Raw genomic sequence first — 27868 nt, 5'->3', positions numbered from 1 at the left:
GTCAACCCTTATACTTGTTATTACCTGAGTCAAATTATTTCAAATTTATTAGATATTTTGCAAATATTTAATACATTTTGAGGCATGGAAAACAGGAAAATAGATGACTTCCAAATGAGGAATAAGGATATGTATGTGTATCAGTCTTTTCCAAAACAAGTTAATATACCTCATCTCCTAAATTCCTCAATCTACCTATCACTTCACACATTTCAATGTTTGCATTATATGACCTAAAAAGAAGCCTAGGTGATTTTGTCCTGGATTCCTGAATTCAGAGTTTAACTTAAAATACCTTTTGTCAGTCAGGCTGTTACAAGACAAACATAAGAAAAAAGGCGTTGGGTAACAAGGCAAGAAGGGAGAATGACAGTGGTTCCTGCCTCTCTACAATTTTGCCTCTGTGCTACAGCATAAACAGAACTTTTCTAGTTAATGAAAGACATGCAAATTTAAAAGATAAAACTGATTTCAGTGGTAACATTCTTCCATTACTCTATCCTATGCCAGAATGTACTACCTCCTTAGCCCTGCATCCAACCTGACCAGAAGTAATGCAGCATGATACAGATTTGAGAGGTCTCTGAAGAGCATCATGAACTCTTTTCAATGTTTTGCCCCTAACTACATTCCCAAATTTCCCTGTGTTCTGTTATTGGCAATTTGTGTTCCAGAATGGTTTTCCCTCTCTAGCACTCTGTCTGCTTTTATTTAAATTACATCACCCTGCAAACTGGTATTTTCTTTTCCTTTCTTTAAGGCTTGCACTTGTGTACTCCCAACAGACACTGATGTCCCAAAAATCACCTCAGACATGAGACAGGTGAACATCTATAGCAAGATCCATGCTGATTACATGGTTTGTTATTGGTGAATAGACTGAAATTCATCACGACATCTATGCAAGCATCACTGAAAGAGTTGTTGCCTTTCCAACACACTGGCATCATTTCTATTTAAAAACCTTTTCAACAGTATGATGAACTGCCTTCCCCGAAGATGATCTGCAGGGTGTTGCACCTCACTACTTCTTTATCCCCTAATGTCTTCCACTGTGAGTGGGAATAGTAGTTAATTATTCTTAGTGGCAGCACTGTTGTAGCAACAGGCCCCAGGATCTGCAGGCCAAAGCTCACAGGCACACGTATTATCTCTTAATAGGCTAACTAAAATAACTGGAGAAAGGTAAGATTTTTTGGGGGCACGCAAACAGCTCTTCTGAAATTATTTCCAAGATAAAAACAAGCTGAGAGGAACTGCTGAGAGTTTAATTAGAAATATATTGGTCAGACCACCTCTGAAAGAAAAAGCATTTGGTAGCTGTTCCGTAAAGGAGATTTTAATGAGGGAAGAGGATAATAAAGTGGCTTTGTCTACAGGAAAGAAAGAGACAGATCATTTATAACTTGGGGAGCAGTTACGTGGGGTAGAAAGGGAGGAAAGGTTATCATGTGCCAAAGAACCAGCATGAGTTCATAGTTTTTGGGGGTCCAGCAGAGTTATAAATTTTAGCTCCCAATCTCATCTTTGAAAAGCAACCAATAGTCCCTTCAGAATCAGGACTGATAGATCAAAGTGATTGTTCATAGAAACTGTTTTGGCATTGGTAGTTGCACGCTTTTCTTTTCCTGATTTTTGTCCTCCAGAAATATCAATTAAATCACCAAAGAACTTTGGAACTTCATTTATCATTGATATTTACTGATGAAATATACATATTGCTTACTGTTGCCATATAAGACAACACAGAACAACATACCTAATGTAGTAATTTTATACCATGGCCATTTTTGTTCTTTCAGGCAAACCTTCAAGAAGAATCTCATTAAAAGACGCAAAGAAAACAAAACAAAGCAAAACGAGCTGTTTGGAGATTACACAAGCAAAAAGTTAAGAAATTTTGCTCTTGGTCATGTATTCTAACATTTTCAGAATACCAGACATTAGAACTAAAACCCCAAATTACGTGCGCTCTTTCTCTTGCTCTCCAAAATGTAATGTTTCCCTGTGTGAATAAACCCATACGTTTCACAACAGTGTATCACATCTTCCTTTATGATGGTGTTTTCTAACTTGTCTCTCTGCAGATTTTGAAGATTTAAAATCTTAATCCTTAAAAAATGTATACAAAGCAGTTGTTAACTTCAAAGTACATGTACAAAAATGGGCATATCATGAGGGCAAAGCTATTTCAGGAAATTGATAGGTAAACTCAGCGCAGATAATATGGCCTGCACTCAGGAGCATAACCTGACTTTGGTGACAACTGAATGTTCATACTGTTTAAAAAATAACACCTTGTGAAGCAGACTGGATACACTTATACTGTTGTGGTGGGTAGATCCTGGTACAAATTATTTCATGTTCTGCACTCAGGTTGTGCTTTTGGTGGGAAACTAGCTATACCACTTCAGAGTAAAGCCCAGGAATACTTACATAAAACACTGGACTCAATCAAGACCATAGAAATAAATAATGAGAAGTTAAAATAACAGTACAGATCTACCCTAAGATCAAGTACTACATTTACAGGTTTTAAAATAGAGTGAAATTAGTAATAAAGTGAAATTATGTTTTATTATTAGATCTGATCTTCTGTAGACTTGTAGACAAGGAAGGTTTGTGGAGCTGAAAAGTTTCCAGTAATGTTACAGGAGTTCATTCATTTTAGGCTGTGCAATGTCACGCAGTTATATTTATCTATCATCCATAACTGAGACATGACCTATTAATATCAGCCAATTTTGAAATATAAAAATTTACATTTCTCTGTACCTTTACAACATGTCCGTTGCCAACAATTTGAGCACACTGCAAATCAGACAAGGTGGATGAAGGAGTTGACTGGACTGGACTATGCTGTTGGCTGGGTTTCTGTTCAGGTAAGCCTGCTGCTTTTCTTCTTTGGGCTGCAATCTGAGACAAAACATTATCTGCACTGCCACCTAAGAAAAAAATAAAATGAAAACAGAGTCAAGGAAACCATTATTTTAAAATATTTGTCAATTCTCAATTCACCTCTCTCCACCATTCACTTTCTTTTAAAAACTGACTGGATGAAGTAAGGGAGAGAATCGTTAAGGTTTGAACCTGTCCGGCAGCTTCCAGGAAAGGGAACAAAAATCAACTGCAGGAGGAGAGAGAAGCCAGCCTTGTCTAGACACACAGAGCTGACTTTCACACTCTTTGCATATAGGTTTCATGAGCTGCTTCACCATATTGTCTTTACAGCTGCCAGATAGAATGCTTGCAGCTGTTTTTAACTGAAAACTGATTTTTATTTTAAACAAAAAGCAAACAATATGGGTAAGAAAGAGAGACAGCTATATGAAATGTATGTTGCAATGAACAAGCATCCACCTGATCCATCGTGGGTGGACTCAATAAAATCAACACGTTTTTTCTGAGACAGGGGCTAACCTATGAGACTTCTACAAAAGATACGAGGTTTTTGTTCCCTTATGTAGGTCCAAAGTCCAATCCTGTTCCAACAAAATTTATATAAGTTTTGCTTATACAGCAGTGGGAGCCCTCAGAAAAGGTTTAATATCTTCTATCACCATCACAAACACTGATTTCTTAGCTGAACCAGATTCAAATTACTTATTAAAAATAAAAGCAGCATGGTACCTGATCTGTTATGCAGTTCTCCTCCATGCCTGTTAATTCCTGCAATGTTATTGGATCCACCAGAAGAATGGGGAGAATGGTTAAAATTGTTGGAATTTGAAGGAGATGCGGGTCTTCTTGCAAATGCTGGTAATTTGACTGGTCTAGTACCTTTGCTAACAGATGCCTGGAAAACAAAAATAATTTTAATCTTTCTTATTTGAGTAAAACAAAGAGCAAACTTCAACTGCTATTTTGTGTATCTTAAGTTCTGAAACTTCCACTGAAGAACAAAAGGGGTATCAGAAATAATCTTATTTTACATATACAAATATAGGCGATATATATTTAAATAAATATATATATTGAATATATACATTTTCAACAAAATAAATGACACCATAATAAAATCATTAATTCTCCTTAACCTTTGGCCAACACAAAATGAGCATATACAATGCACCTGAGATATGATATATACAATAGCACAAGCAGCAGGGGAAAAAAAATTAATAAACATGTGAAACTTCTTTCCTGCAGAATCCTGGTTTTGTCTCTTCCATCTTACTAAACAGCTACCACCTACTTCTCAGCCATCATATCCCTGTTTCTTACTAACTAAGCTGCAACAAGTGACATGAACTTTCTCTCCTCCAGTGGCATTTTCATATCCCCTTCAATCTAAACATCTACCTGCATCATTTTATTGACTGTTAGCTGAGGCACTAATGATCTAGCTATATGCTAGCCAAATCCTCAGCCACATCCACATCCTCCTTCAATTCTTTTGCTTTTACACCACTGGCCACTGCCAACCATCTGATATATGGCTCTTGCAGCTCAGCTTCTTCATGTTTCTTATCCTGTTGCTCAAACCACTTCATCCAACTCTGACTTACTGGGTTTCTCTCCTTTTCCTTATTCCCTTAGCAAACCCTTCTTTCCCCACAGAAGGATCAATGGCTAGTTGTCCCCTACTTCCCCTGCTCCTTACTTTATATACAGGTGCCAATTATCCACTTATGGTATTACAATCATCTTTTTTAGGATGATGAACAAACTTTTACCCTCCTGTGATCTATCACTTCCCTTCTAATACTCGACCTTACTCCACCTAAATCACCTCACTGATATTAAACTAACTTTCACTTAAAAAAAAGAAGACAGAAGAAATTCCTCCTAAAATGTCTTCATTGTCCCATTTTTAGAACTGAAAAAAAATATAGTTCTGGACTAGTAAAATAAACTCTTCTTTACATTTGGCTATTAGATTCTAAAGTCAGGGGAGTAAGCAATTCTCCATTTTCTCCTACTAACTACGAAAGCAAAGGTTGTTGACGTGGTTTTGCTTCCTTTCTCAAGACAAACAAGCTATTTTCCTTTTGTTTTGCGTTTTCACTGAAACCATTGTAAAATCAGGCAAGCTCCTTCTATAATAAAACAGAACTTATTCAGACCTTTTCCCTTTTTACAGTACTACACTTTAAGGCTGTATGCCTTCAAGCCCACTTGATCACTAATTGCTACAATTTTATCTATCACTAATATTTCAGAATGTTCTGTGTATTTGTGTGTCTCTGATATTTTCTTCCTCCCTCTCTCCCAGCTCTTAAATATTGAGAAACTTTCATTGTTTCCTTCTGCCCCTAGTCTTCTTCCAAACCAGAGCAGCTTCCGCCACACTCCAATAACTGTACCTCATTTGGCAACTAAAATGTATGGGTGGAACCAACAGCCACTGTAACAGTTTGCAGCAAATTCATTAGAATTTAGGCTAGACTTTGTTCTGGTTAACAGCAAACAAGTCGTTTCATTTCATACTAAACATTTGTTCCATTTATCTTCTTTTCATAGAGATATCTACTCTTCCTAAACAGCAGAGCTTAAAAGGACAAGCCATTACTGAGACAGCGGGTTTAAAGTAATTTCTAATGAGAAAAACAGTGTGGCTCACCAGTCAGCATGGCCTGGGCATAACACAGTATTTTCATACACATTTTGTTTGCTTACTATATCAGAGTTCCCACTGCTGTTAAAATCGTGCTTGATCGCTCTCTGTGGCCAGGCAGTTCTCATCTGTTCAGCTTTGCCATCTTTGCTGATTCGCGTTCGGTCAGAATTCCAAAGCTCAAAACTTGAGGGCGGCAAGAACGGTGGTATCACTGCTTTCAGTTTATCGCTGGGCAGCCTGGTAAATGGAGCACTACTTCTCAACTGACAGAGGGAAACAATGAAAGGGGAAAAAAGAAAACAGCTTCTTCTTAAGAACGATGACGAGGAGCTGATGATGTAGTTTCAATATTGTAAATTAAACAAAAAGATGGAGACAAATGCACTTTTAAACAAAATAAAATGGAAACAAGACACAAAAGTAGTATTTGTCAAGATGTACAATACATAATAACAGAATCCAATGGACATTCTGGCACGCATCAGTATGCTCATTGATTTAATACAATGAATATAGTTCATTAAGTGGCAGAAACTGTCTCTTCTTTTATTGGGCTGAATATTGCTTCAAATTGATTTTAATAGGAATGTACGTGTTCTCCAGAAAGAGACAAAACCACCACAACTGATTTGACTCCCTGGATTGATTCCCTGATTTGACTCCCTGGAGTTTTGTCAGTCACATCAGAAGTTACTCAATCTTCTTAAAAAAGAACATAAAGGATAACCAGCCAAATTTAATGACATCTCCAGGGAATAAGCTGTAGGGGAATTCAAAGCTACAGCATAACAAAAGAAGAAAAAGAATGATACAAATAAACATCCTGAACGAAGTATTTAATGATTCCCTCTACTAGTAATTTCTCGCTTTCACACTGTACCATGTTCCATCCATGTTTTCCTCACAGCATACTGCTTGTCCACAAGTAATCAGCTGTTCCATCTATTTTACTAATTCATTGCTGATCAAACAAAGGTATGGGTAACGCCTGAAAAAAAGTCAGTACTTATCAACATTTTCCATACCATATTACTTGTAGTACTTCATAGTTTAAGAACTACTGATGTATCACAGCCTGTCAGTTCCTGTCTAGTGACTATCAAGACATGATAGTTCTCTTTGTAATGGTGACTTGGATAGGAGGTAAAATCAAATAAAAATGATGGGAGCTGCATGACCTTCTGAATTGGGCTGAACATACCAAAACAACTGCGACATACCATGGTGGTCAGTAATTCATCATCCTTTTCTCCTTTTGCAGTGTTTCCACCTGAAAAACATATAAATGACCTTTTATTGTTTACACGCTCCCACTTTTGTTCTTAAGGATAGCTTACTGTTTTCAAACATTCAACAGCTTTATCCTCACTAAGCACACATAACCAAGATTTCTAGTGATACTGTCATATACCTAAATTAAAATTAAGCCAACAGTCTTATTTCACATCACAGACTGTGGGGGTTTTGCATGGAGAGCTGTACAATTTCAGTAAAGTGCTTTACGATTGGGGCTTTTCCAATCTCTCTTTCTTCTCAGAATTACTTATTTATTTGCTTAAACAAATTGGTTTTCATTACACAAATTAGTTTATCAAAGATACTAACAACTTTTGAGTGACCTGTCTCTACTGCCCAATTTAATGGTGCTTGCTACAGAACAGTAACATTGTTATATCAGCATTTTCCTGCTTAAATGATCAGCGTGATCATCAGTCAGGAGTACAAACATCTCTCTTTTTATGTACTACAAATACATTACATGTCTTTTCAGTTATATTAAGCTAAATAAAAACTAAATAAATTAGAAATAGTATCATCTTGACTATCCCACGAGAGCTCACTTCCCATAAGACAACTCTGGCTTTACCACTAGCTTTGTTGTTTGTGATCCAAGCTGTAGCAGCGTCAGGGTTTCCAAAGGTGTCTGCATCATTCTGGGAAACTGCTTTTATGGTGGAATTTAATGATGGTTCAGGCTCATCAGGAAAAGGCACAAACTGATTGAAAGGAAATCCATGGCGCAATGTCTGAGTCAACTTCAGCTTGCGGAATCGATTGGACATCCTGCTCCACCAGGACTAGATTGATAAGAAGACACAACAATTTAGTTCCAACTAAAAGAAAAAAAAAGAGGAAAAGAAATGTACAATTAAGTAATCCTCACTGCAGTGATAAATGTGTCAAGAAGTTTTTGAGATAAACTACAAAAGCAATGTTAAAGTGGTTTGCAATTATCAACAGAATCCTTCACCATAATTTGTATGTATAAGATTCATCTCTTTCGTTATTTTTCATCTGGCAAATGCCTTACAATGTTTTTCCACACTATCTGGAAAGACAAGGTAGGTAAAGGTATTAGGGTAATTTGAATAGGAAATTTTTACAGCTACATGGCAAATATTTAATCTTCCCATTAACTTCCCATTTCACCATCCATTCTTAAACTCTCTGGCATCAATGAACTGGCATGTATATTTTCTGCTTTTTAGAGGCATGCATAGACGTTTATCCAATCTGCATAAAACCACCACAAACCTTAGGACTACTGCACCTACAACCTCCATGCATACGAGTGTCACGTATATGGAGACTGTTACACGAGAGGACCATCTTTGCTCAAAATTTATCCAAATACTTACAGACTTATACATTTTTACAGGCAGTGTGAGATGCTTCAAGTATTTAGCGGGACATTTCTCTAGACTATACCAGACCTATGGGCTATATTAAAAAGATGTATGCAATCTGTATTAAAGATTATGTGGCTTGCAGGTACGTCAGTCAGATTATAAAAATCTTCTGATTATTTCTTAGTAAAGCTTCTTCCTCCCTTTCTGGAACACTTTTTAAAAAACCCAATAAAGTCATGTAAAAGTGATGATACTTCATCAAGGCAGCTTTACATGATATCCAATCCAGATAACACACTTTCCTAGTTTACTCTTTATCATTAGCCATTCCTTCTCACCATACATATTCCCCTCTCTCCTTGGCATTTAATATTTTTAAACTGCTTACTGATATATGTCTTCCCAACTGTCATATAGTAGAACTAAGTAATATAAACTGTAAACTTCTTCCCTGTAAATCAATCCTTCTAGCAGATGATCATTAAAAAGATTTTAAATTTGCACAGAGCATTAGTAATGGATAGAGTTTCAGACCTCTGTATCTCTTTGGAGCCATAACTAATAAAGATTTACATTACTTTCAGCAACAAAGACCTGATGGAAAAAGGCAAGAGAGACAAATAGTTCCAAGAATGCACTAAAACCCACACAGTTCAGCACTGAGTCACCTTCCAAAAGGAACTGAAAGGGCAAAAAAATCCACCTAGTTTTAACTCAGAGTACAATGAGCTTACAAAAGAGACTGCTTGCACAACGCGGTTTGTTTGCTACAGGAGCAAGCTAGCTACAGTGAACAAAAAGATCACTTCTAAGTTCCTATCATCCGTGTTACTCTTCTTCACAGTGCTTCTGCTTCATTAACACATGCTCACACCACAGGCTAACCCAAAATGTGATAATTCACACTGCTCTAATATTGACATTGAGAGTATAACTTGCTGAAGAAGCACACGCAGGAAGAAAAGAGAGGAAATAGAATTTTTGCATATGGAAAAGGCACAACTTCATTTTCAAGTCCACAAAACGGTGAGAAACAAAGTTGTTAACAGTTCCTGTGTGAAAGGGGTAAAGAATGAGATCACGGTTATCCACGACATAATCAGTAGGTAAAGGAACAAGGGCCTGTATTAGGCATAAATTACAAATAAATGAAACACACAACAAAATAAAAAGTCTACAAGTTAATCACAGAATTGATCAAACAGGAGGCACAGAAAAGGGTTTGTTTTTTTAAAAATTCAAAAGCAGCCTATTTGTAATCAGATATTTTAGTATGAATACTGTTAACAGGAGGAAGGTAGGAATATATGTGCATCTGCTTAACAGACTAAGAACATTTAAATAAGCTTACATGAATTAAAACCAGACAAGACTGATTAAAATTACGCTAGAGTAATTACAGACAACACAACTTCTGAACAAATACTGATTATCTTCAAGATAAGTTAAGAGGATGGAAGAAGTTGCAGAAATCAGGCAAATGGCAAATACATAATCACCCTTACCCCAAAGAGGAAAATCTGAAAATTTACTGGCAAAAAAACTTAACTGGAAAGGACGTAATTGAAAAAACAAATACCCGTAAAACATCCACTCCAATTTCAAAGGGAAAAAAGTAGCCAGGAGCATAAGAACAGTCTACTAAAATTGGAGTACATTTGGATTTTAAAGGCAGATTTAAAATTAAGATCATAATCAAAATTCAGTTCCAAACTTATGAACATGGTACCTTCCAGTACTTAATTATGAGATCTATTTGTAGGCACTGAAATGCTTTGACGCAAACTCTTCCTTAGAAGTCTTCCCTTTGCTTTGCCATCTGATAAAAAGAAAGCTGAACACATGCTACATTTCATAAAAACAGGAAGCACTGTCAACGAGGAATTAAGAACCATCACCCCCCCAAAAAACCCAGTTACGTATTAGATCTGAAGTACTTCTTAGGAATGACTTTGTCTGCTTCATACATTACAAGAAACAATATATTGGTTATTTATTAAGAGTGAATATACTTACCTTTAGACCTCCTTTGTCATCTGGTAACATTGGGACATTTAAGGATTGCCTACTTCTGGAACAAGGCAAAGATGATCTGTTGTTCGGTTTATTCTTGTCTTTGTCTACTTGCATGCATGCTGATGCCAGTAACCGTACAAGCTCTGTGTCTAAAAGAAAACAAATTAAGATACTGTTTAGTCTGTTTTGCTTTCCCAAATTACGACTGATAGGCTGACACTTTCCCTATAAGTCCCGTATGAGTAGTAATTGATCTACCTTTCAAAAACAAAGCAGATGAATCCCCCAAACTTTCTTTCTTGGCCTGTTTTCCACCCTTTCTCCCCACACAGTAGGCTGCAGTTTAAAGTTATTTATTAATATAAGTAAGCATGCTATGCAGTCAGAATCAGTCATATGAGACCTGAACTGCCTCCTCTCACATTTTGTAGAAGAACAATATTGCGATGCTCCCTTTTCTCACCTGACACAGAAGAGAGTAGAGAAAAATGAGTATTCTTTCTTCAAGCGTAGGTTGCAGAAAAGAAGCTTGAAATTAAATCCCAAAGAGAAAGGAGATGTTCAGCCTGGACAATGAAGGGACTGAAAAGACACAGTAAGAAAAAAAGTGGACAAAAAAAGTAAGAAAAAAAGAAAGGAAGAGGAAGAAAAAAGAACAAGTATGAGATGGGGACAGGAAAGCAAAAAAAATGTTCTGTAAATCTGTATTTTATGCAGAAGCCAGGAAAGCTTTTCAGAAGGAACTGACCTATATATTCCTCTTGCTGAACAGGTAACAAGACAAACTACCCTGTCCTACAAGAAGTTAGTTACAAGAAAAAAAAATTCACTGTATTTACTTTCTAAAATTTCATACTATTAGTGATCTACTTTTAACAAAGGAAAGGTGTCTGCTAGAGACCAAAAACACCATAATGAGTAAATACAGAAAAAACAAACATTAATTCCATCAGAAGTAGTGGGTTTTGGCTTCAGATAAAGCAATTCAGATACCATGCAAGGTTAACAATAACAAATCACATACGCTAAACAAACTACAACAAAAACTAAATGTGTTTCATTGAAGTTTCCCCAAAACATGCTGCCTTTTTCTAAAATACTCCCATAAAAACAGTCTGAACCCTGAAGTATGATTTATTCTCAGCCTGTACAGACCTGGTGAGAGGTTCAGCCAGGAATTCACTAGTTTTGTTCTGATTATACTCTCTTTGTCCTGTCCCTTTACTACTGTTTACTAAGTGGAAATTTCTAGCTCTGTGCTAATGACACTACAGAATACCTGGGTCATCACAATCACATGCCACTGAACTGGCTCTAGTGGCACAAACAACACACTTTGGAGCATCTTCAAAAACAAAGGCAAGAGGAATGTGCAAAATCTGTTATCCTATAAATGTATGCACTCATCTAACTAGTTAACTCAAACCCCACCATTTTCACATGGCATCCTTTCTTGGTCCAGTCCAGCACAGATCTAAAGAATACTTCCTAGCAACTTTAATGTATTTTCTAGATTGTAAGGGATGTTTATCTGTTTATGTTGTACATTTCCTCAGTGCTCTTTGAAATAGTATACCTGGATCATTCAGCAGCATTATCAGGTCAAAAGCAGTGTATCCATTTTTTGCACGAAGATTGACGTCAGCTCCTTGATTTAACAAATACTTCACAACATCTTTGTTCCTTTAGGGGAAGAAAAAAAGGCATTGCTTACATTAAAAAAAAAAAAAAGAAAAAAAAGGAAAAAACCCCAAACCGTAATACTTCATTTTCGTCCTTTTATACCATTGCTTCTCAATTAGAGATCAGAGTTTTACCTTTTCTATAGCTAACCAAATATAAAATTTGTTCACAAACTATTCAGAAGCTCCCATGATTCCTTTGGCAGTCACCATTTACTCACTATCAATTATACTAATCAACATGTAGAAAGTCAGCCTAAAAAACCTAATCTGAATAGTCAGTTTCTTAAACTGACCGTTTGGAAATGAGCCTGGAATTTTTTGCCAAACACCTTGCCAATGAAAGGCCATTAATGCCTAGGGCAAATAAGCAGATGGAAAGACAAAGGTCAGTCCAATAGTCATCATACACCATCACTAATACTTAACACAACTCAGTATTTAGAATGGGTAAGAAAGTGCATATAGGAAAGCCAAACAGACTGAAGATAATTTATAAACTCCAAACAGTACTTCACTTAGAGATATAAATTACATAATTGAGAAGGCAGGCACATTTTCACTTCCTTGAAGTGTTTAAAATGCAAAACCAATCAGCATTAAATGATAACCAACACAAACACCTTCAACAAAAGCTCATAAAAGCTAGTTGCATAAAAGGAACTCACCCTCCCATTCCTATTAGCCCCTCTCATACACCTGAATAAATAAGCAGGACTTGCCTTGTGAGTTAAAAACAATACTGTAATTCAGCCTACAAAATAAGCAAACAGACAACAAAGCTAGGGAAAATATATTTAATACAAAACTTCTCTTGAGCAGAGAGTGACCTTGTATAAAAGCAAACTTTGACATGCATAAGCAACACAGAACAAAAATGTTTTAAGTAGCAATAGCTGACTGCAAACTCTAATACTGATGCTGACACACAGTTCTCGACCACTCCATTTCAAAGCTTTCTTATTGTACGGATGAAGTTTTCACTTCTGGACTCACTCCAGATAAAATCAACCTAAAGTGGAGCAGGAAGGTTCCTTCCCTCTTCTAACAAAATTCTGCTTATCCCCACCACAGTTCCTCTGCATACTTCCCATTACTTTTCTTCTCTTCCTTAAAACTGTGACATCCCCCCACGCCGCTTTCCAGTCCTGCATCTTGAGGGCACACAGAGACACAATCCTTTAGTACCCCTGGCTCACACAGACCTTGCCTGCTCCCTCCTTCATACCAGAGACCCTTCACACCACTGTTGCTCGGGAGAAGGGGTGAGCTGAGGCTCTGTGGACACTAAAGATTTCCAGTTTGTTATGAAAATTTGCAACTGGCTCATGCTGACCAAGGAGAGAGGTTAGGACACAAAGTATAGAATTACAAGTGTAAATATTTCTTCACGCAGATGAGGAGTCCCAGCCAAATTGGGGCACCCCAAACGTGGTTTTACACAGAGTTCTTGTACCCTTCAAGCGTTTAGGTACAACACAATTTGACTAATCACTAACACCTACACCACCAATTACTAATCATAGTAAAACTTCGCAGAGCAACTATTTCTGCAGCATTCTGGCTGCTGTTCTATTCATCCAGTCTGGAGTCAGCCTTGCTATCATTACTTATCTAATGACACCACACAATACTGAGAGGGTTTCAAAGACATCTTAGAAGGGCTATGATGCTGGTGTTAACTTGGTTGACTAGGGATATCTTTTAGCCTTCATGGACAGCTCTAAACTTCCAAGCAGCCAAGTCCTTACTTCCAGGGCTGAGATGTCCTTCTGGTCCTTCCACTGAGCAGGTGTCCTTTAGTTTGTTTTACTTAAGCAAAAACAATACCAAAGCCTCCAGCAAAATTCCACTACCTCAAACATCAACTGTATTAACAAAGTTAATACAGTCTCATACTATAAAGACTGATTCATGTAATAGGGAGGGGAATTTTCATAACACAGTCCTCCGGGAAACTGAAAGGGCAGCATCTGAGCACACGTAGCACTCAGCTGTGCTCTGCGCTTCCACAGACAAGAGGAGTGAGTGAGTACCAGCAAGGGGACGTGCCAGTAGCCCTGCACATCACTTTCTGCTGGCTGTTTCTGCTCCAGCTGGGCACTGGGGTGGCTGCTGATAAGCAAAATGGCCGCACTGGGAAGAAAACATCTTCAGGCACTTCTGTGAAATGCCTATTGCTACTATCAGTATTGTGTTGGTGAGGAAGCAGAGAATCTCATCATATGTAGGTATCAGGAACTACTTCAGAAAATTTTCACAAAGCAATGACAACCTGACCTGTTTTCCCCCTTGTTGCACTTTCATAGTCCAATGGGATCTGCTGACTAGAAATAAAAGCTGGAGCAGAATATCTGCATTTGTACAATTAATATCAGCATTACCAGGCAGTGAAGTGAATCTTCACCTTCCTGAGGGCCTCATCTACAACAATGGAGAAAAGTTCACCTTCCTAAACTGAATATCCTGTATTCAGGCAATGCCAAGTATACTACAGAGTGTACATGTGAAGTACCAGGCCAGTTTCTGGGGTCTGACTCTGAAATGCCTAACTGCATTTATATGGTAGCTTTAGAGGAAATGACAATCAGTTCTCCAGTGGTTGCATTTCAGAAAACTCAATGAAAACTAAAGTATGAATAGGGGAACGTAAGATTGGAAAATATGGCACATAAAAGGGTGATTGCCTTGAAGCTTCCCAACTTGGTGTAAGCCTACAACCCTGGCAGGGGGTGATACTATCTTACAAAACACTAAAAAACATCAAAGGATGGAACTTGGAATCTGCGCTAAAGTTCCTAGTGCCTGCCTGGAGCACCATGTTCCCAGCATGTACTGAGCAAGATTCAAGTTCCCAAATGTGCCACTCATTCTGAAATCCAAACAGCATTCAGGTCTGCTCTGAAAAGCTGGGGGCAGTGCAAGAGCCATGGAAAACTGAGGCTGCAAGTCTCTCAATTTCTTGTAAGACCCCTCTGCTTCCAGAGTCAGTATTAAAAAGATTGTTTTCTATTGGGATGCAAGAAGAATGAAACTTTACTGCTAGACCTAAAGAGAGCATGTATCTTACCCGTGGTATGTGGCCTGCATTAGTGCTGTCCAGCCATGAACATTATCCTGTTTGTCAATATCAGCATTTTTCTCTACGAGGAGCTGAACAAGGGGCAGCTGTCCAGTTACAGCTGCAATCATTAATGGAGATGCGCCATCAACATTGGTAATATTGACCTGACTTGAGTCTTCATCAACAATCTCTTTAACCAGCTGAAAGTTTCCTGTAAAACAGTGATAAAACATAATCTACGTGAGCAACAGAGAACTGCTGAGCCACTGGATTCATATGTATTTTGACTTGCTGACATTGGTCTACATTTAGTGGAATCAAAACAGAAAAAATAAAGTACTAGAGCAACTGCAACACTAAAGCTAAGCATTTGGACTGATCTTTGCTCTTCCCAGGCTACATAAAATTGTGGCATAAGCACAAGGCACTGTTTTTCCTCATTTTCCCTACCTGTACACTTATAGTACAATGCCATTACAGGAACCATTTTCTGTAATTAACAACTAAGCTATGAAGGTTGTACAAACTGCAGTGCATCCCACATGTGAAGACACAAGTAGGGAATATTTCTATTAAATTGTCATAAGGTGACGTCATGCAAGGAAAACTGATGATGCTGAGACATCATGATTTGTCCTTCAGCAGGACAAAGATCCCTGTTGCATTTCCATAAGCTGAAATCACAGCAAGCAGCAATTTTAGAACCAAAGAGAGTGGGTACAAAGGCACTCTGAAAGGTGATGGAGGCCATCCCTTACCTTAAGCATATAGAACAATGCCCTATGTCACACTGACCCATAAGTTCCTCTTACTTTTAAGAGGTTCACTGATTCTAAAAACTTCTACTGATACAATTCCACAACCTCCCAAGGAATTAATCTATTCCAGTGCTCAACTTTATTATATTCTGAAAGTTTTTTTTTTAATTCTGCCTCCAATATTTAAACTAAATCTCCAATGCAAAACTTCCCTACTCCTTGCTCAAAAGTAATGCATTATTCCTGTCATCTTTCTAGTTCTTTGAAAGTGAACCTAACGTTCAAGTTTCCATATAAAGAGGCTGGTAGTCACTGAATTCTTGTATATCTACATTTAAAAATGTATGAGAGAGTCAGGGTCATCTTAAGCAAAGAGCTTAAGCTCACCCTGCTCCCATACTTTTTTGATGACATATGGCAGGCAAAAGAGAAGCTAAGAGGAAAAAAAAAAGATTTCTGTGACTCAATATGTAACACTGTAGGAACAGAGGCAAGCAGCAAATCATCAACTGCCATGCAAATGGAAAAAATCTCACCTTTAAAAAAACCCTTCAGATGGTAAACTGCTTCAGGACATGAGCTGCCTTCAACTCAATCACTGGCATGAACATTTTCCTTGGAAAGCCAGTCTGAATCCCAGACAACCCCTGCAGGCACTTGAATGCACTCACTGAAACCAACACCCACCCGTGCCACTCAGCTAATTTCGTGGAACAGGAAAGATACAAAACCACAGAACTACTTTATGTCCTAATTTAGTAAAAAACAGCAGGTAGCTTTTTTAACACAGATCCACATCACAGACTTCGTTAAACAGAAATCCTGGAACCAACAGAGACTCCAGCATTGACTTTGAACTCTGGCCTGGACACTTCTTAACCTAGTGAGTCGGCTTTTTAAGAGTGCTGCCATCCATAGCCAAGTATTTCAGAAAAAAACAAGAGGAGTATGCTGACCAGTATTCATTTGTCTCCCCCTCCTAAGACTCCTTCCAACCCAGCACTAGTGTTTATAAATCTCAAACTAAAAGTCACAGGGGTACAAGAAGGGCCTCTAAAATCCAACAGACCTGAGGCTTTCCCAGGAAGAGGTTTTGGTAGTTTACATGTGAAGAGTCAACGTTTAAAAGACAGCTCTGGGTACTGCTACCTCTTTCTTCTCCACTATTACATCTGCCCATTTCCAGTTCTGGCAGCCTGAAAAGCCATAAAGTTCCTGAGACAGTGACTTACAATGGTTAATTAAAAAGCAACTGTTAAACTGTTTTGCCAAACCGAGGATAAGATCTGAACTCTTAAGGCCAGGCTTGACCATTTAAAACACACTAACTTTCCAATAGGAATGCAGCGACAATAAAACTTGGAAGATAATTGTTGATTTAAAGATGCATTGCTGAAATCCATTTAGACAGATGTTGAGAAAAAATGGTATTTTCTTTCACAAAAATCACTCATTTACTACTACTACTACTGATAATAATAATAATCATTCGGAAACTATGAAATTTGCTAACTCAGATCTCTTTTCAGGTTCCAGCTCCCTACTGAAAGCAAGAAGGTGAAGCATACCAAAGTCTTCATGATTATGTTAACAGTCAGAAGTGGGCACATGGACAAAAACGCTGAAATAAGAGGCAGTTGTGCTCACTTGCTCTGTATGTACATATCACAGTCAGGAGGGGTAGAGTCAGCTTTTAGTGTGCTATGATCAGATTTTCTATGCCACAGACAGCACAGCCCCAGTAAGGACTATTAGGTCCACTGCCCACACAAGGCTGTATTACCAATGTTTCCTCATTGTCTGGGGCATCTTAGTCCCAAGTAAGGGCAGGTTGACTGGAGAAGAAACAAACCTCTTAAGTCTCATGGGACACCCCTCATGACTTCACTGGACATAAGATATAATCTTAAATAAGAATGACATCTTCCAATAAAAGAAGAAAAAAAGATCCATCAGGACTTTTACTGCTGAGTGACTTTTTTTTCTGTCTATATAGCTAGGATTGTTGGCAACAGGCTAAACATGCTATCATATAGCTGAAAACGTATTTAAATGGCAAAATACCAATTGCAAGAGCAGTAATCAGATACGGTTCAAAAACTGAATCTCTCTAACCTGTCAGAGATTGCAAACAGAGCAGAGTTTTCTGACCTGTGACATTATCAGGAACCTCAGCAGAAAGTGAACAGTCCTGTTTCCCATGCCAAAGCCATGAGATAGCAAACCTCAGGCCAAACCCATCATTTCAGCACTTTTTTTCCTAGGCTGGAAGATCCAGGAAAATAGGTAACCAGAAAGCAGTTTGCCATCCACCATGGGTGCAACCCATCAGAGCCTGGGCCAAATTTAAATCAACAGGACGGCACTGCCTCTTTCTGTTTGCCATGGAACAGTTTTACCAGTTGTGTGCTCATGAAAGTCACTCTTGCTCATGAGACAACAGGCAAGATCCGAGACATTTATTCTTTTCTTGAAGCAACTTTGAAGAGCAATTACAATGCTCATATGGAGTAGGGACCAGTATATTTTTTGCACCAATCAGCACTTTTGTTTTCATGCTTCAAGTTTATCAAGAAGGAAAAAAAATGCTATTAAAGGTAACACGGTCTTGGACTAACTGGAACTACTAAATCACACCATTTTGGCATGAAGGGCACAACCGGAGGTTCATAAAGATTTTCTTATATTGGAATGTGAACAGAAATAAATGTATTTTTAAAATGAGAAGAAAATAAGGAAAAAAACCAAAGTCGCGCATAAAAACAGAACACACATCGGTTTCCCATGTTAGCAAACAAAAATGCTCTGATTTTACAAGAATCAGACATAGTAGAAGAATCCTGTCAGTACTTACCCAATTTCAAAGCATGAAAGACATCAGGTTGCCTCTTTTCTGTATCTGGAAGAAATATAAATATTCCTATTATCAATCATTTAAAAAGCAAAAATTCTAGTAGAAATTTTCGAGCAAAAACTATATTGTCTAGATCATGCTTTTGCCAAGAAAGGTTGGACCAGATGATCCTTGCGGTTCCTTCCAACCTGGTATTCTATGATGAAAAAATTTACATAGAAGTATTTCTGACATACATTTAATAAGAATAAAGAAAGCACTGATAACCTTTTTATTCCCTTTGGGAAGAATGACTCACCTGTATTGTTGTCTGCGCAGAGTTAAAGCTACAAACTATAATAAAGCACCAGTACAGGCTTTTGCCTTTCAACTTCCATTCTCTATCAGGAAATTATATTTGGAAACTTCTATGTTTCCTGCCTGCAAGACTAAAATATCAATTAAAGAACCACAGTATAGTTCTGTGGACTGGTGCAAACCCCTGTGCAACAGCAAACACTCAAATAGTACAGGATTGTTTTGAAAGGTGACTCAAAAAGAGTTTTACAAGACGTCCCATTTTTATTTCCTCCTGCGTATTGCCAGGTTAATTTGTGAGGGTCACAAAAATAATAGTGATGATTTAACTACACAGCTTGATATTTGTGCATTAATAGATATCCTTCAGCTCCCAGATCGTCATCCCCATAATAAAAACTGTAATTATTACCAATTTTAGTATTTTGAGTGAAGGATCTTTCCTTCAAAATGCCTTCGAAGTGCCTTGGAACTGCTGACACTACGTAAGATGAAGGAAAAAAAGTGACACATTTTGCACCTTCCACTCAAGCCAGAAAAATATATCCTCCTCCATCTTCCAAAGCATTACTGACACTACAGAACCAACGGGCTAAAAAAATTTTAAGGAAAACAAGGAGATGATGAGAGATTTCCCAAGCTTAATTCTGCCATTTTAATGATAATACAGAAAGGTTAGTGTTCATAGCTTGACTCCAAAGGAAGTCATTTGAAAATGCTGAACAAAAGCAATTGCTGGAAAGCCTTCGAAAACATGAGAAACTCTTAAGACTGGGACAGCCAGCTGTGGGTCCTACATTTTCTCCTGGTACAGAAACTGCTTTTATTAGAAGGACCTGTGTATGAGCTCACCATTGGAAAACAGATTTCAAAAGAAATAGTTTAGAAAAGGACCAGACTCCGTACTTGGCATGTAAAAAGCCTGGAAGAGAGGCAGCCTCAGGGAGCAGGAGACCACGAGGAGACGCCAGAAGGAAGGACTGTCGTCAGGGTAAGCCGAAGCAAGGACAGGGACAGAACAAAGGCAACACCCAGGCCATTTCAGGTGGTTTTTAATTTTTTACTGAAAACAGCCCTGAGAAGAGAGTTGCTTTCTTCAGGGAGGCAATTTGCCCTATCTATGGCAATGGATGAGAAGACAAGTTCCTTTTCTGCTGCCTTCTGTATGAGGGAAAGGATCTTTTTTCTTCCCAGGATATACAATACTCCAGTGCTACGAGGACACCAAAGCAATGGTCAAAAACCAATGCAGAAATTTGTGTGGAAGCTTAACATTTTTACACACACCCTCTGCCCCTGGAAACTCCTCTTCAGCAGAGGTGACAGGAACACTCACCTGCTTTAACACAAGTCCACTCTTAAAGCTTAGAGAGACTTCTTCAATACTTTAAGTGTACGACTACAGAAGCCTTTCAAGACTCATCAGGCCAACTCTACTTGCACATACGTTCTGTGTATGTGCAAATGCATGGGCAAGGTATAACGCGCTGCACTACTGAATCCCACAGATGCCTGATTCTCTCTGTGTACTGTAACCAACTGATGTGTATTCCTCAGAGACTGGTCATGAGCAAACGCCTACAGTCAACCGGTTCTGTCTGGTAGTGTGGCTGTATGAAAGCCCTAGCTCCAACTTAACCTATGAGTCAACATCTGACTAAGTTAACATTTTCTCTGAGGCAGAAAAAAATGTCAGATTTTTGTCCTAGATTCTTAAAGTACAAGGGAAGCTTGACCCTTGGAATGACACCACATTTAAATAAAAATTAACAATTTGGGGGATTGTGGACACGTCCACATGGTAGTGTAATAACACACATAATTAGGTAAGATTTCAATAAGCCTATTTGGGTATCACAAGCGGCAGAGAGCTTGGAGTGGAGTATCCTACCCTACAGGCTTTCTGCCACCATGGCTGGATAGGTGGTAGCACCTGGAAAAGGTTCTTTCTAGGGCTAGCCACATCCTTTGATTTCATAGAAAGTACTCCAAAACTGAGAAATCCAGATGCTGCTCTTCCAAACCCTGCATCATGAAGCACAAATACCTTGACAAATGTCCCCAAACAGCCACATACAGAATAAGGTCTCAATCTCTGAAATGACTTATTGACATTCAAATGTCCAATGCAATGTCCAAACCAAACTGTTTGATTTCAGGAACAAATTTAATGCATTTCTGTTAGCATAAACAAACTTCTGAAGAAGGAAAAAGAAGCAAATCCACAATACTGTAACAAAACTAACATAAGACATTCATAACATTATTTTATAGAACCAGCTAGAAAGAAAAGCTAATTTGGAAAGATAACTGGAAGAGATATCCACAGTAAAATTTTTTTTAAAAAACTAAATTCATTAACATTTCAAACTGACAGGTGACAGCAAATAGGTTTAACCTTCATCTTCAATAAAAATAAAAATTCTAGGAATATAAAAATATAACAAACTGTTAACAGAATATAAATTTGCCTAGTAATTTAAAAAAAAACTTGGAAAATTACTGGTAAAGACACACAATATACTGTTCTGTCCTTTTGGCTGAGTGTGCAGTACTAGATATACTGGTTAAGACTGAAGGAAAAATGATGTAGTCTAACTTTGCTCACACCTTCCCTAAGCCTTCAGATCACCTAGTACAAGATATTGTTTCTCTCTATGAAATCCTGGATTTCTTATATCCTTCCACACTCATGGCTAAAGCTATATGACTACCACACATTCTTTAATTACATGGTCACAAAATGTTTATCAATTTTCTTGTCTAATTCAGTGAACATAATAAATGCATTATAGGGTAGAATTAAAAAAACGTAAAAGTAGCATTTCTTACATTTTACTTGAGATTTGCACTGAAATAATGTTATTTTAATCTAGTTTTGTACACACATGAGCACAGTGTGCGTGCCTATCTGCGTGTGTGTGCGCACACAGGCATATTCACATTTGAGGGGAAGAGGTTGCTTATAAATTTTATGAAACCCTGAAGTTAATTAAGTATTCCCCTCCCCTGCAGGGAACAGAAAAGTAGGGGACATGCCAACTTGTTATTCATCCACATTAATATTTGATTATCTCAGAATACATAGTCCACTATCAAAGGACTTTGAGGAGGTTTTATGTATTCAAAGAGTGCTAGAAGAAACCATGAGGTTAATCTCATCTGGCTTTCTGCATGTCACAGGCCTTGTACACGTCACCCAGTGAAGGCAATCCGATGATGAGTTTTAGAAAGGCATTTAACCTTGATTGCAGAGATTGCACACCTCTACTAAGTCACTCCAGGTCTACGCCTCACCACAAAGCATAGTGGCTTATTTCCCATTCAAATTCTTAACTTCAAACTCACAGGTTTTTTTCTTTGGCTGTCATATAAAAAGGCCCTCCAGTATTGGACTTCCTGTCCTTAACGTGGACACTTTATTAATCACACCTCTTAAGCATGTCCTCATCAAATTCGACAGATTGAACTTCTTCAGTCTCTCCTTACAAGGCAGATTTTCTAGATTTTTTTATCTTTTCGGTTTCCTTTGAGCCTGCAACATCCTTTCTTTGATATCCTGTTCTGGATTTTATGTCTCTTCTTTAGTGCCATTTCAAGTAGGCCTTTGCAATTTTCTTCCTAAATGAGCACCTGGATCGTGTGTTTAAAAGCAAAAAACATTTAAAATATTAAAACATTTTAAAATGTTTCATATGATTTTTATTGCAAGACAGGAATCTTGTCCTGCTAACGTGGAGCAAATCTCCAGAAGTTGGGCATTCCTGCCTCACCTGAGGTAGGTGTACCTACTCCAAAATTTTAAAAAAAGCCTAGTCACAAATTATAAAGAACAACATGTACGTACAAAATAACCCCTTTGATTTCTAAATATGCAATCAAAACTTGAAGAAAACGAAACAAAAAACTAATGCTCCATACCTGCCTGAGGTCTGATTGTTGTGAGAGATTCCAGGTAGTCTTTCATGTCTTTGTGTTTGAAGCCAACAGAGATTTCAAAAGGTGTTTTATGTAGAACATTCAGGTGATCAGGATTGGCACCCTTCTCCATGAGCTGCTGTGCCAAGCTCACCTTTCCACTAACAGCTGCCAGCATTAAAGGGCTCCAGCCCATAGTCTTCACAGTGTAATTACAATCAGCTCCCCAGTCTAACAACAGATGTACTACTGCCTCATGTCCATGTTGAGCAGCTGCCATTAGTGGAGTGATGTCAGGAAGGTCGTCTCTGCTGCTGTTAAGTACACTTGTGCTAAAATGGTCATAATTATCTACAAAAGCTCCAGATTCCAGCAACAATTTCACCATGCTGACGTGGCCACCTCTGGAGGCCATTGTGAGGACACTGGCTCCCAACTTATTCTGTGCATTGAGATCAGCTCCATTCTCCAGCAAGATGTGAGCCACACTTAGATGTCCAAACCTTGAGAGAAAGAGATAAGGAGAAGAATTAACACCTTGGAGAGCAGAGGCTTCTCAAAGAAAAGTGACATACTCTCAATGCAGAAAACTTGGTTACCAAATTGGTCTATTGACTAATATGCTATGTGGGATTATGCATGCACCACTGAATGTGACAGTGGTGACCTTACTGGAGGGGAGCTATCAACAGCTGAGGACTGTAAACTAAACCATTCCGCATGTACCAGTGACCATGCTCATAAACCAGGCACTGACTGAAGAGCATGTTCTGGCCAAAGCAGCAACATGCTAGCCTCATTTTCAGCTGCATGACATCAACACGTAACTTCCATAAACCACAGAGTCACTTTCATCCTCTTACTTCCAAGGCCGTATCATCTAGGAATCAAAGCCGGTTTGTTTGCAGAGATCTTAATTAAGTACCCTCATTACTACTGAATGAGTAAAAACTTCAAAGAGTCAATGCCAAAGGAAAGAAAAAGACCGTTTTATGAACTGGATAGCGAATCTTTCATATTTGCATCATCCCTTGCTTTCCAGTTGTAAACCATCAACCAACCCCCACAATGGAAGAAGGCTCAGAGAAGACAGGCATGTGCTCAAGAAGCTCAGGGAAGAACACAGAGAATGGCCACAGCTGTTGTAAAGAAAGCTAAACTTCTCTCAGCACAAAGAGAACCAGACAGTGTCCCTTGTTTTAGAGAAACAGCTCTACCAGCAGAGTGGGACAACTGGCTGCGTGACTGGCCTTCCCTAAAACAATCAATAGAAAGTATTATCTTCCTGACTCAGCCAGACCAGCATGGGGGAAGTGTCTATGCAGCTCAACCCAACAGAGCACCGAAACTGAGCAATCAACGAAACAAATTTTGAAGAGAGCAAGGGGCTTGAGCTGGCTTCCAGCATCATATTCCTTCACAGCAATTGGGGACATCCAGCATCATGATGCTGAGCATACAGGGACTGATAATGGGCATGCTGTTTGTCTTGTGGTTCAACTGTGTGTTGCAGTTGCTATGTTAGGCTTGTGTTATGTTTTCAGGAGACTGCTGTATCGCTGGGCCAAATCAAAATCCTGTATAACATTAAATATTGTCCAATAAGGAAACTTGGGATATCCAATAGAACTTGGTCAGAGTATTGAACTCTGATGGCACTTTCACCAGTAACCCTGCTTTGATACCACTTGACTATCAGAGGCTCTGGTAGGTTGCCATTAAGCAAAAGACAATCATGCATGCCATACACCCAACCAGCTGGTTAATCATGAGAAAATGAAAACCCTTTACCATTCCTCAGCTCAGGAATCCCACATTTTAATAAACGTAATACAATACAGACTGGGCAGAGAATGGACTGAGAGCAGCCCTGAGGAGAAGGACTTGAGGGTGTTGGTGGATGAAAAGCTCAACATGAGCCAGCAATGTGCGCTTGCAGCCCAGAAAGCTAATTACAACCTGGGCTGCACAAAAAGAAGTGTGACCAGCAGATCGAGAGAGGTGATTCTGCCCCTGTACTCTGCTCTTGTGAGACCTCACCTGGAGGTACCAAGTCCAGCTCTGGGGCTCCCAACATAAGAAGGACATGGAGCTGTTGGAGTGAGTCCAAAGGAGGGCCACGAAGATGATCAGAGCACCTCTCCTATGAAGACAGGCTGAGAGAGTTGGGATTGTTCAGCCTGGAGAAGAGAAGGCTCCAGGGAGACCTTATAGCAGCCTTCCAGTACCTAAAGGGGGCCTACAGGAAAGCTGGAGAGGGACTGTTTACAAGGGCATGGAGTGATAGGACAAGGGGCAATGGCTTTAAGCTGAAAGAGGGTAGATTTAGATTAGCTAATAGGAAAAAAATTCTTCCCTGTGAGGGTGGTGAGACAGTGGAACAGGTTGCCCAGAGAAGCTGTGGCTGCCCCCTCCCTGGAAGTGCTCAAGGTCAGGTTGGACAGGGCTTTGGGCAACCTGGTCTAGTGGAGGGTGTCCCTGCCCATGGCAGGGGGGTTGGAACTAGATGGTCTTTAAGGTCTCTTCCAACTCAAATCATTCTGTGATTCTATGACAAGATGTGTATTTTGTGCTCTCATTGCACATATCATGCATTACTATATGCTTGTGCAGTGTTTAACATAATCGAGCTTTGATTCTCAAAGCAGCCTTTGTACACTGCAGCAAAGCAAATATTAGTGAAGGAAAACCCAAAGACTGCTACTAACCACTAACAGCAGACAAGGGACCAAAACTCCCTAGTTTCCTTTCAGAAAGTACATGGTTGCAGAAGGAAGCCTCCAGGGCCTGTCTAGTCCCTAGGTCTATCCTGGTAGCCTTCACTGTGTCACCTCAGTAGAGCCTGCAACCACTGTACACATGATTAATTTTATGCATATATGCTATCTTCTGTCCAATCTCAACAGGACTAACCACAGACAGAAAATTAAACATGTACTCAGTTTGAAACCTATGTTTGTACAAACACTATGTTTCCTTTTTGGTTATCCATTAAAAAGAAAAAAGAAATATGCTCTTCCACTTTAAGCCTTCTCCACAGGTTTCACTGATATCTACAGTTCTTTTCAAATGCAAGCAAGTCATTGCTTTAACACAGTGAGAGGGTTACAGTGACTCGAGTTTATTGTTTTTAGAGAATGAGCGTATGGTTTTCATTAAGGGAAAAAATCTAAGAATGTTTCTGCAACTTTTTTCCTTTTTTTAACCTTCATAAAGTAACAAAATTGTTGAACCTTGTCTTCCTTGTTCTTACTGGGAAACCAGCTGTGTGACTCATTCTTTGGGAACTTTCTATGGGCTTTAATTGAAAAGAGAAATGTTGACTTTGAAACAGACTCTTTTCTTCCAAGTATTTTAATCTGTTATGAAACAAGAAAGAAACCAAACCCAAGAGACGTTTATCTTCTCAATTAAACATTCAATTATTACAGGAAAACCTTGCAAAACACCTCTGTAAACGTGTATATGTATTTGTATATTTAAAGATAAGCACAGACACAAGCATTAGCAATACGGAAACCTCCCACAACCCAGCAGTGAGTTACACGAACCACAGCGTCATTGATGCAGAAAGCAATACAGTTTTGTCATTAAAAACCTCAGCAATGATTTTCCACATCCTCCAGTGAGCCATTTAGGAAAAATATAGAAAAGCCAAGTGAAATGAATTATTTCTGTTTGCTTAGTATGCTTTATGTCAGAGGTGACTTTTCAACAGGTAGGTAAGACACACACATACTGAAAAAAAAAGACAAAATGAAGTAAGGGTGTGCACATGCCTTATTTCCACAGAAGGAAAGTGGGGAGCACTGTTTTCATGTTCAGGTTACCTCTGAACTGCAATTCTGCCCTGGCTTTACCCAAGAAATAGCATGCACAGCTTCAATCCCCTTAACTATTAAGGAAAGGAAAAACGTAGCAACCCAGTGTAATACTTATAAAAATTTAAACTCGACAACCTCTCCTCACCCACCCCCGGGGAAGGCAACAGGTTACACACACCCCCACCCCGGGATAACAGCCCCTACACCGGCAACGAGCGACCGCGGCCTACAACATGGCGCCTCCCCGCCCGCGCTCACACACGCTGACCCGCCTGGAACCCCCGGGTGCTCCCGGGCGCCCTCCCTCAGCCTGGAGAGCGGGATTTCGAGGGCGAAGGGGCCGAGCGCCGGCGGCAGCCCCGGGGCGGGGAAGGGAGGGCCGCCCAGGCCGAGGGCTCAGCCTCGGCGGCCCTCCCTTCCCCGCCCCGGGGCTGCCGCCGGCGGGGTAGCCGCCCCGCCGCTGACTAGGCCAGTACCCCGCGGTGAGGCAGGGCGGCAGCGGGAGAACCCCCCCCCTCACCTCGACCCCCCCCTCCTTACCTGGCCGCTTGCATGAGGGGGCTCCATCCGTAGTGGTTCCTGCTCTGTACCGAGGCCCCCTTCCGCAGCAGGAACCGCACCAGCTGCTCGTGGCCCCCCGCCGCAGCGAACTGCAGCCCCGTGTTGCCCGCCTCGTCGGTACAGTCCACGGGCACGGCGGGGGCCGGTGGAGCAGAGACTTCGCCGCGGGGCTCCGCCGCCGCCTCCTCGGTACCGCAGGAGGAGGGGGCCGCCGGGTCGGCGGGGCCGCCGCCGGGCAACCCCAAGAGGCGCCGTGCGGTCTCGCAGTCGCCCTGCTCGCAGGCGCGGAGGAAGAGCTGGACCTGGGGGGGCACCCCGCACTCCCCCATGGGCAGCGCCGGCAAGCCCCAAGCAGCTCGGCCGCCCGCGACCGCCCCCGCCGCCGGCGGCTGGGCGGCCGCCGGGAAGGCAACGGGGAGGAGGGGACTCCGCCGGCGGGAGGAGGCCGGCCGAAGGCGGCCGCAGTGACCCGGCCGCTCTCGCACCGCGGGGAGGGGAAGCCTGGCTGGGCCGGACACCGCGCTCCTCGGAGCCGGTAAGGGGCTTCCCCCCTCTGGGCCCGGAGCCTCGGCGCCTCTCCCCGCCGTGCCGCCCTCCCCTACCCTCGCTGGCAGTGCCGGCGGTGACACCTCTCCTTGCCCCAGCCAGCGGCTGGGTCACCGCGGCTCCTGCCCACTTCCCCAGGTGTTTTCTGTCATCCACAT

At 40.2% G+C, this 27868-nt stretch overlaps 1 protein-coding gene across 6 annotated transcripts in view; it reads right to left on the bottom strand.

Moving 5' to 3' along the window:
- The window catches only part of ANKS6 (ankyrin repeat and sterile alpha motif domain containing 6), a 42018-nt gene extending 14375 nt beyond the window's left edge, over positions 1 to 27643 (bottom strand). For 4 of the 6 annotated variants that reach the window (XR_008575925.1, XR_008575926.1, XM_054817248.1 and 1 more), the window contains exons 1-11: positions 27144 to 27641; positions 22783 to 23282; positions 18565 to 18609; positions 14959 to 15163; positions 11783 to 11889; positions 10207 to 10355; positions 7428 to 7638; positions 6781 to 6830; positions 5620 to 5823; positions 3631 to 3796; positions 2776 to 2945 (exon numbers count right to left, since the gene is read on the bottom strand). Coding sequence is in view for 3 of the 6 variants with exons in the window: in XM_054817248.1 (XP_054673223.1) it covers positions 2776 to 2945; positions 3631 to 3796; positions 5620 to 5823; positions 6781 to 6830; positions 7428 to 7638; positions 10207 to 10355; positions 11783 to 11889; positions 14959 to 15163; positions 18565 to 18609; positions 22783 to 23282; positions 27144 to 27493 (2157 nt within the window). In the remaining 3 variants the exon portion in view is untranslated. Of the gene's footprint in view, positions 1 to 2775; positions 2946 to 3630; positions 3797 to 5619; positions 5824 to 6780; positions 6831 to 7427; positions 7639 to 10206; positions 10356 to 11782; positions 11890 to 14958; positions 15164 to 18564; positions 18610 to 22782; positions 23283 to 27143 lie in introns of all 6 variants that reach the window. The other 2 variants (XR_008575927.1, XM_054817249.1) reach the window with 2 other exon arrangements.
- Positions 27644 to 27868: the final 225 nt, after the last annotated feature.

This window comes from Grus americana, chromosome 2 (genome assembly GCF_028858705.1).
Source record: "Grus americana isolate bGruAme1 chromosome 2, bGruAme1.mat, whole genome shotgun sequence".
In the NCBI taxonomy this organism is placed as follows: Eukaryota; Metazoa; Chordata; class Aves; order Gruiformes; family Gruidae; genus Grus; species Grus americana.
The sequence above is the reverse complement of the archived record's forward strand: the minus strand, read 5'-3'. Positions and strand labels throughout refer to the sequence as shown.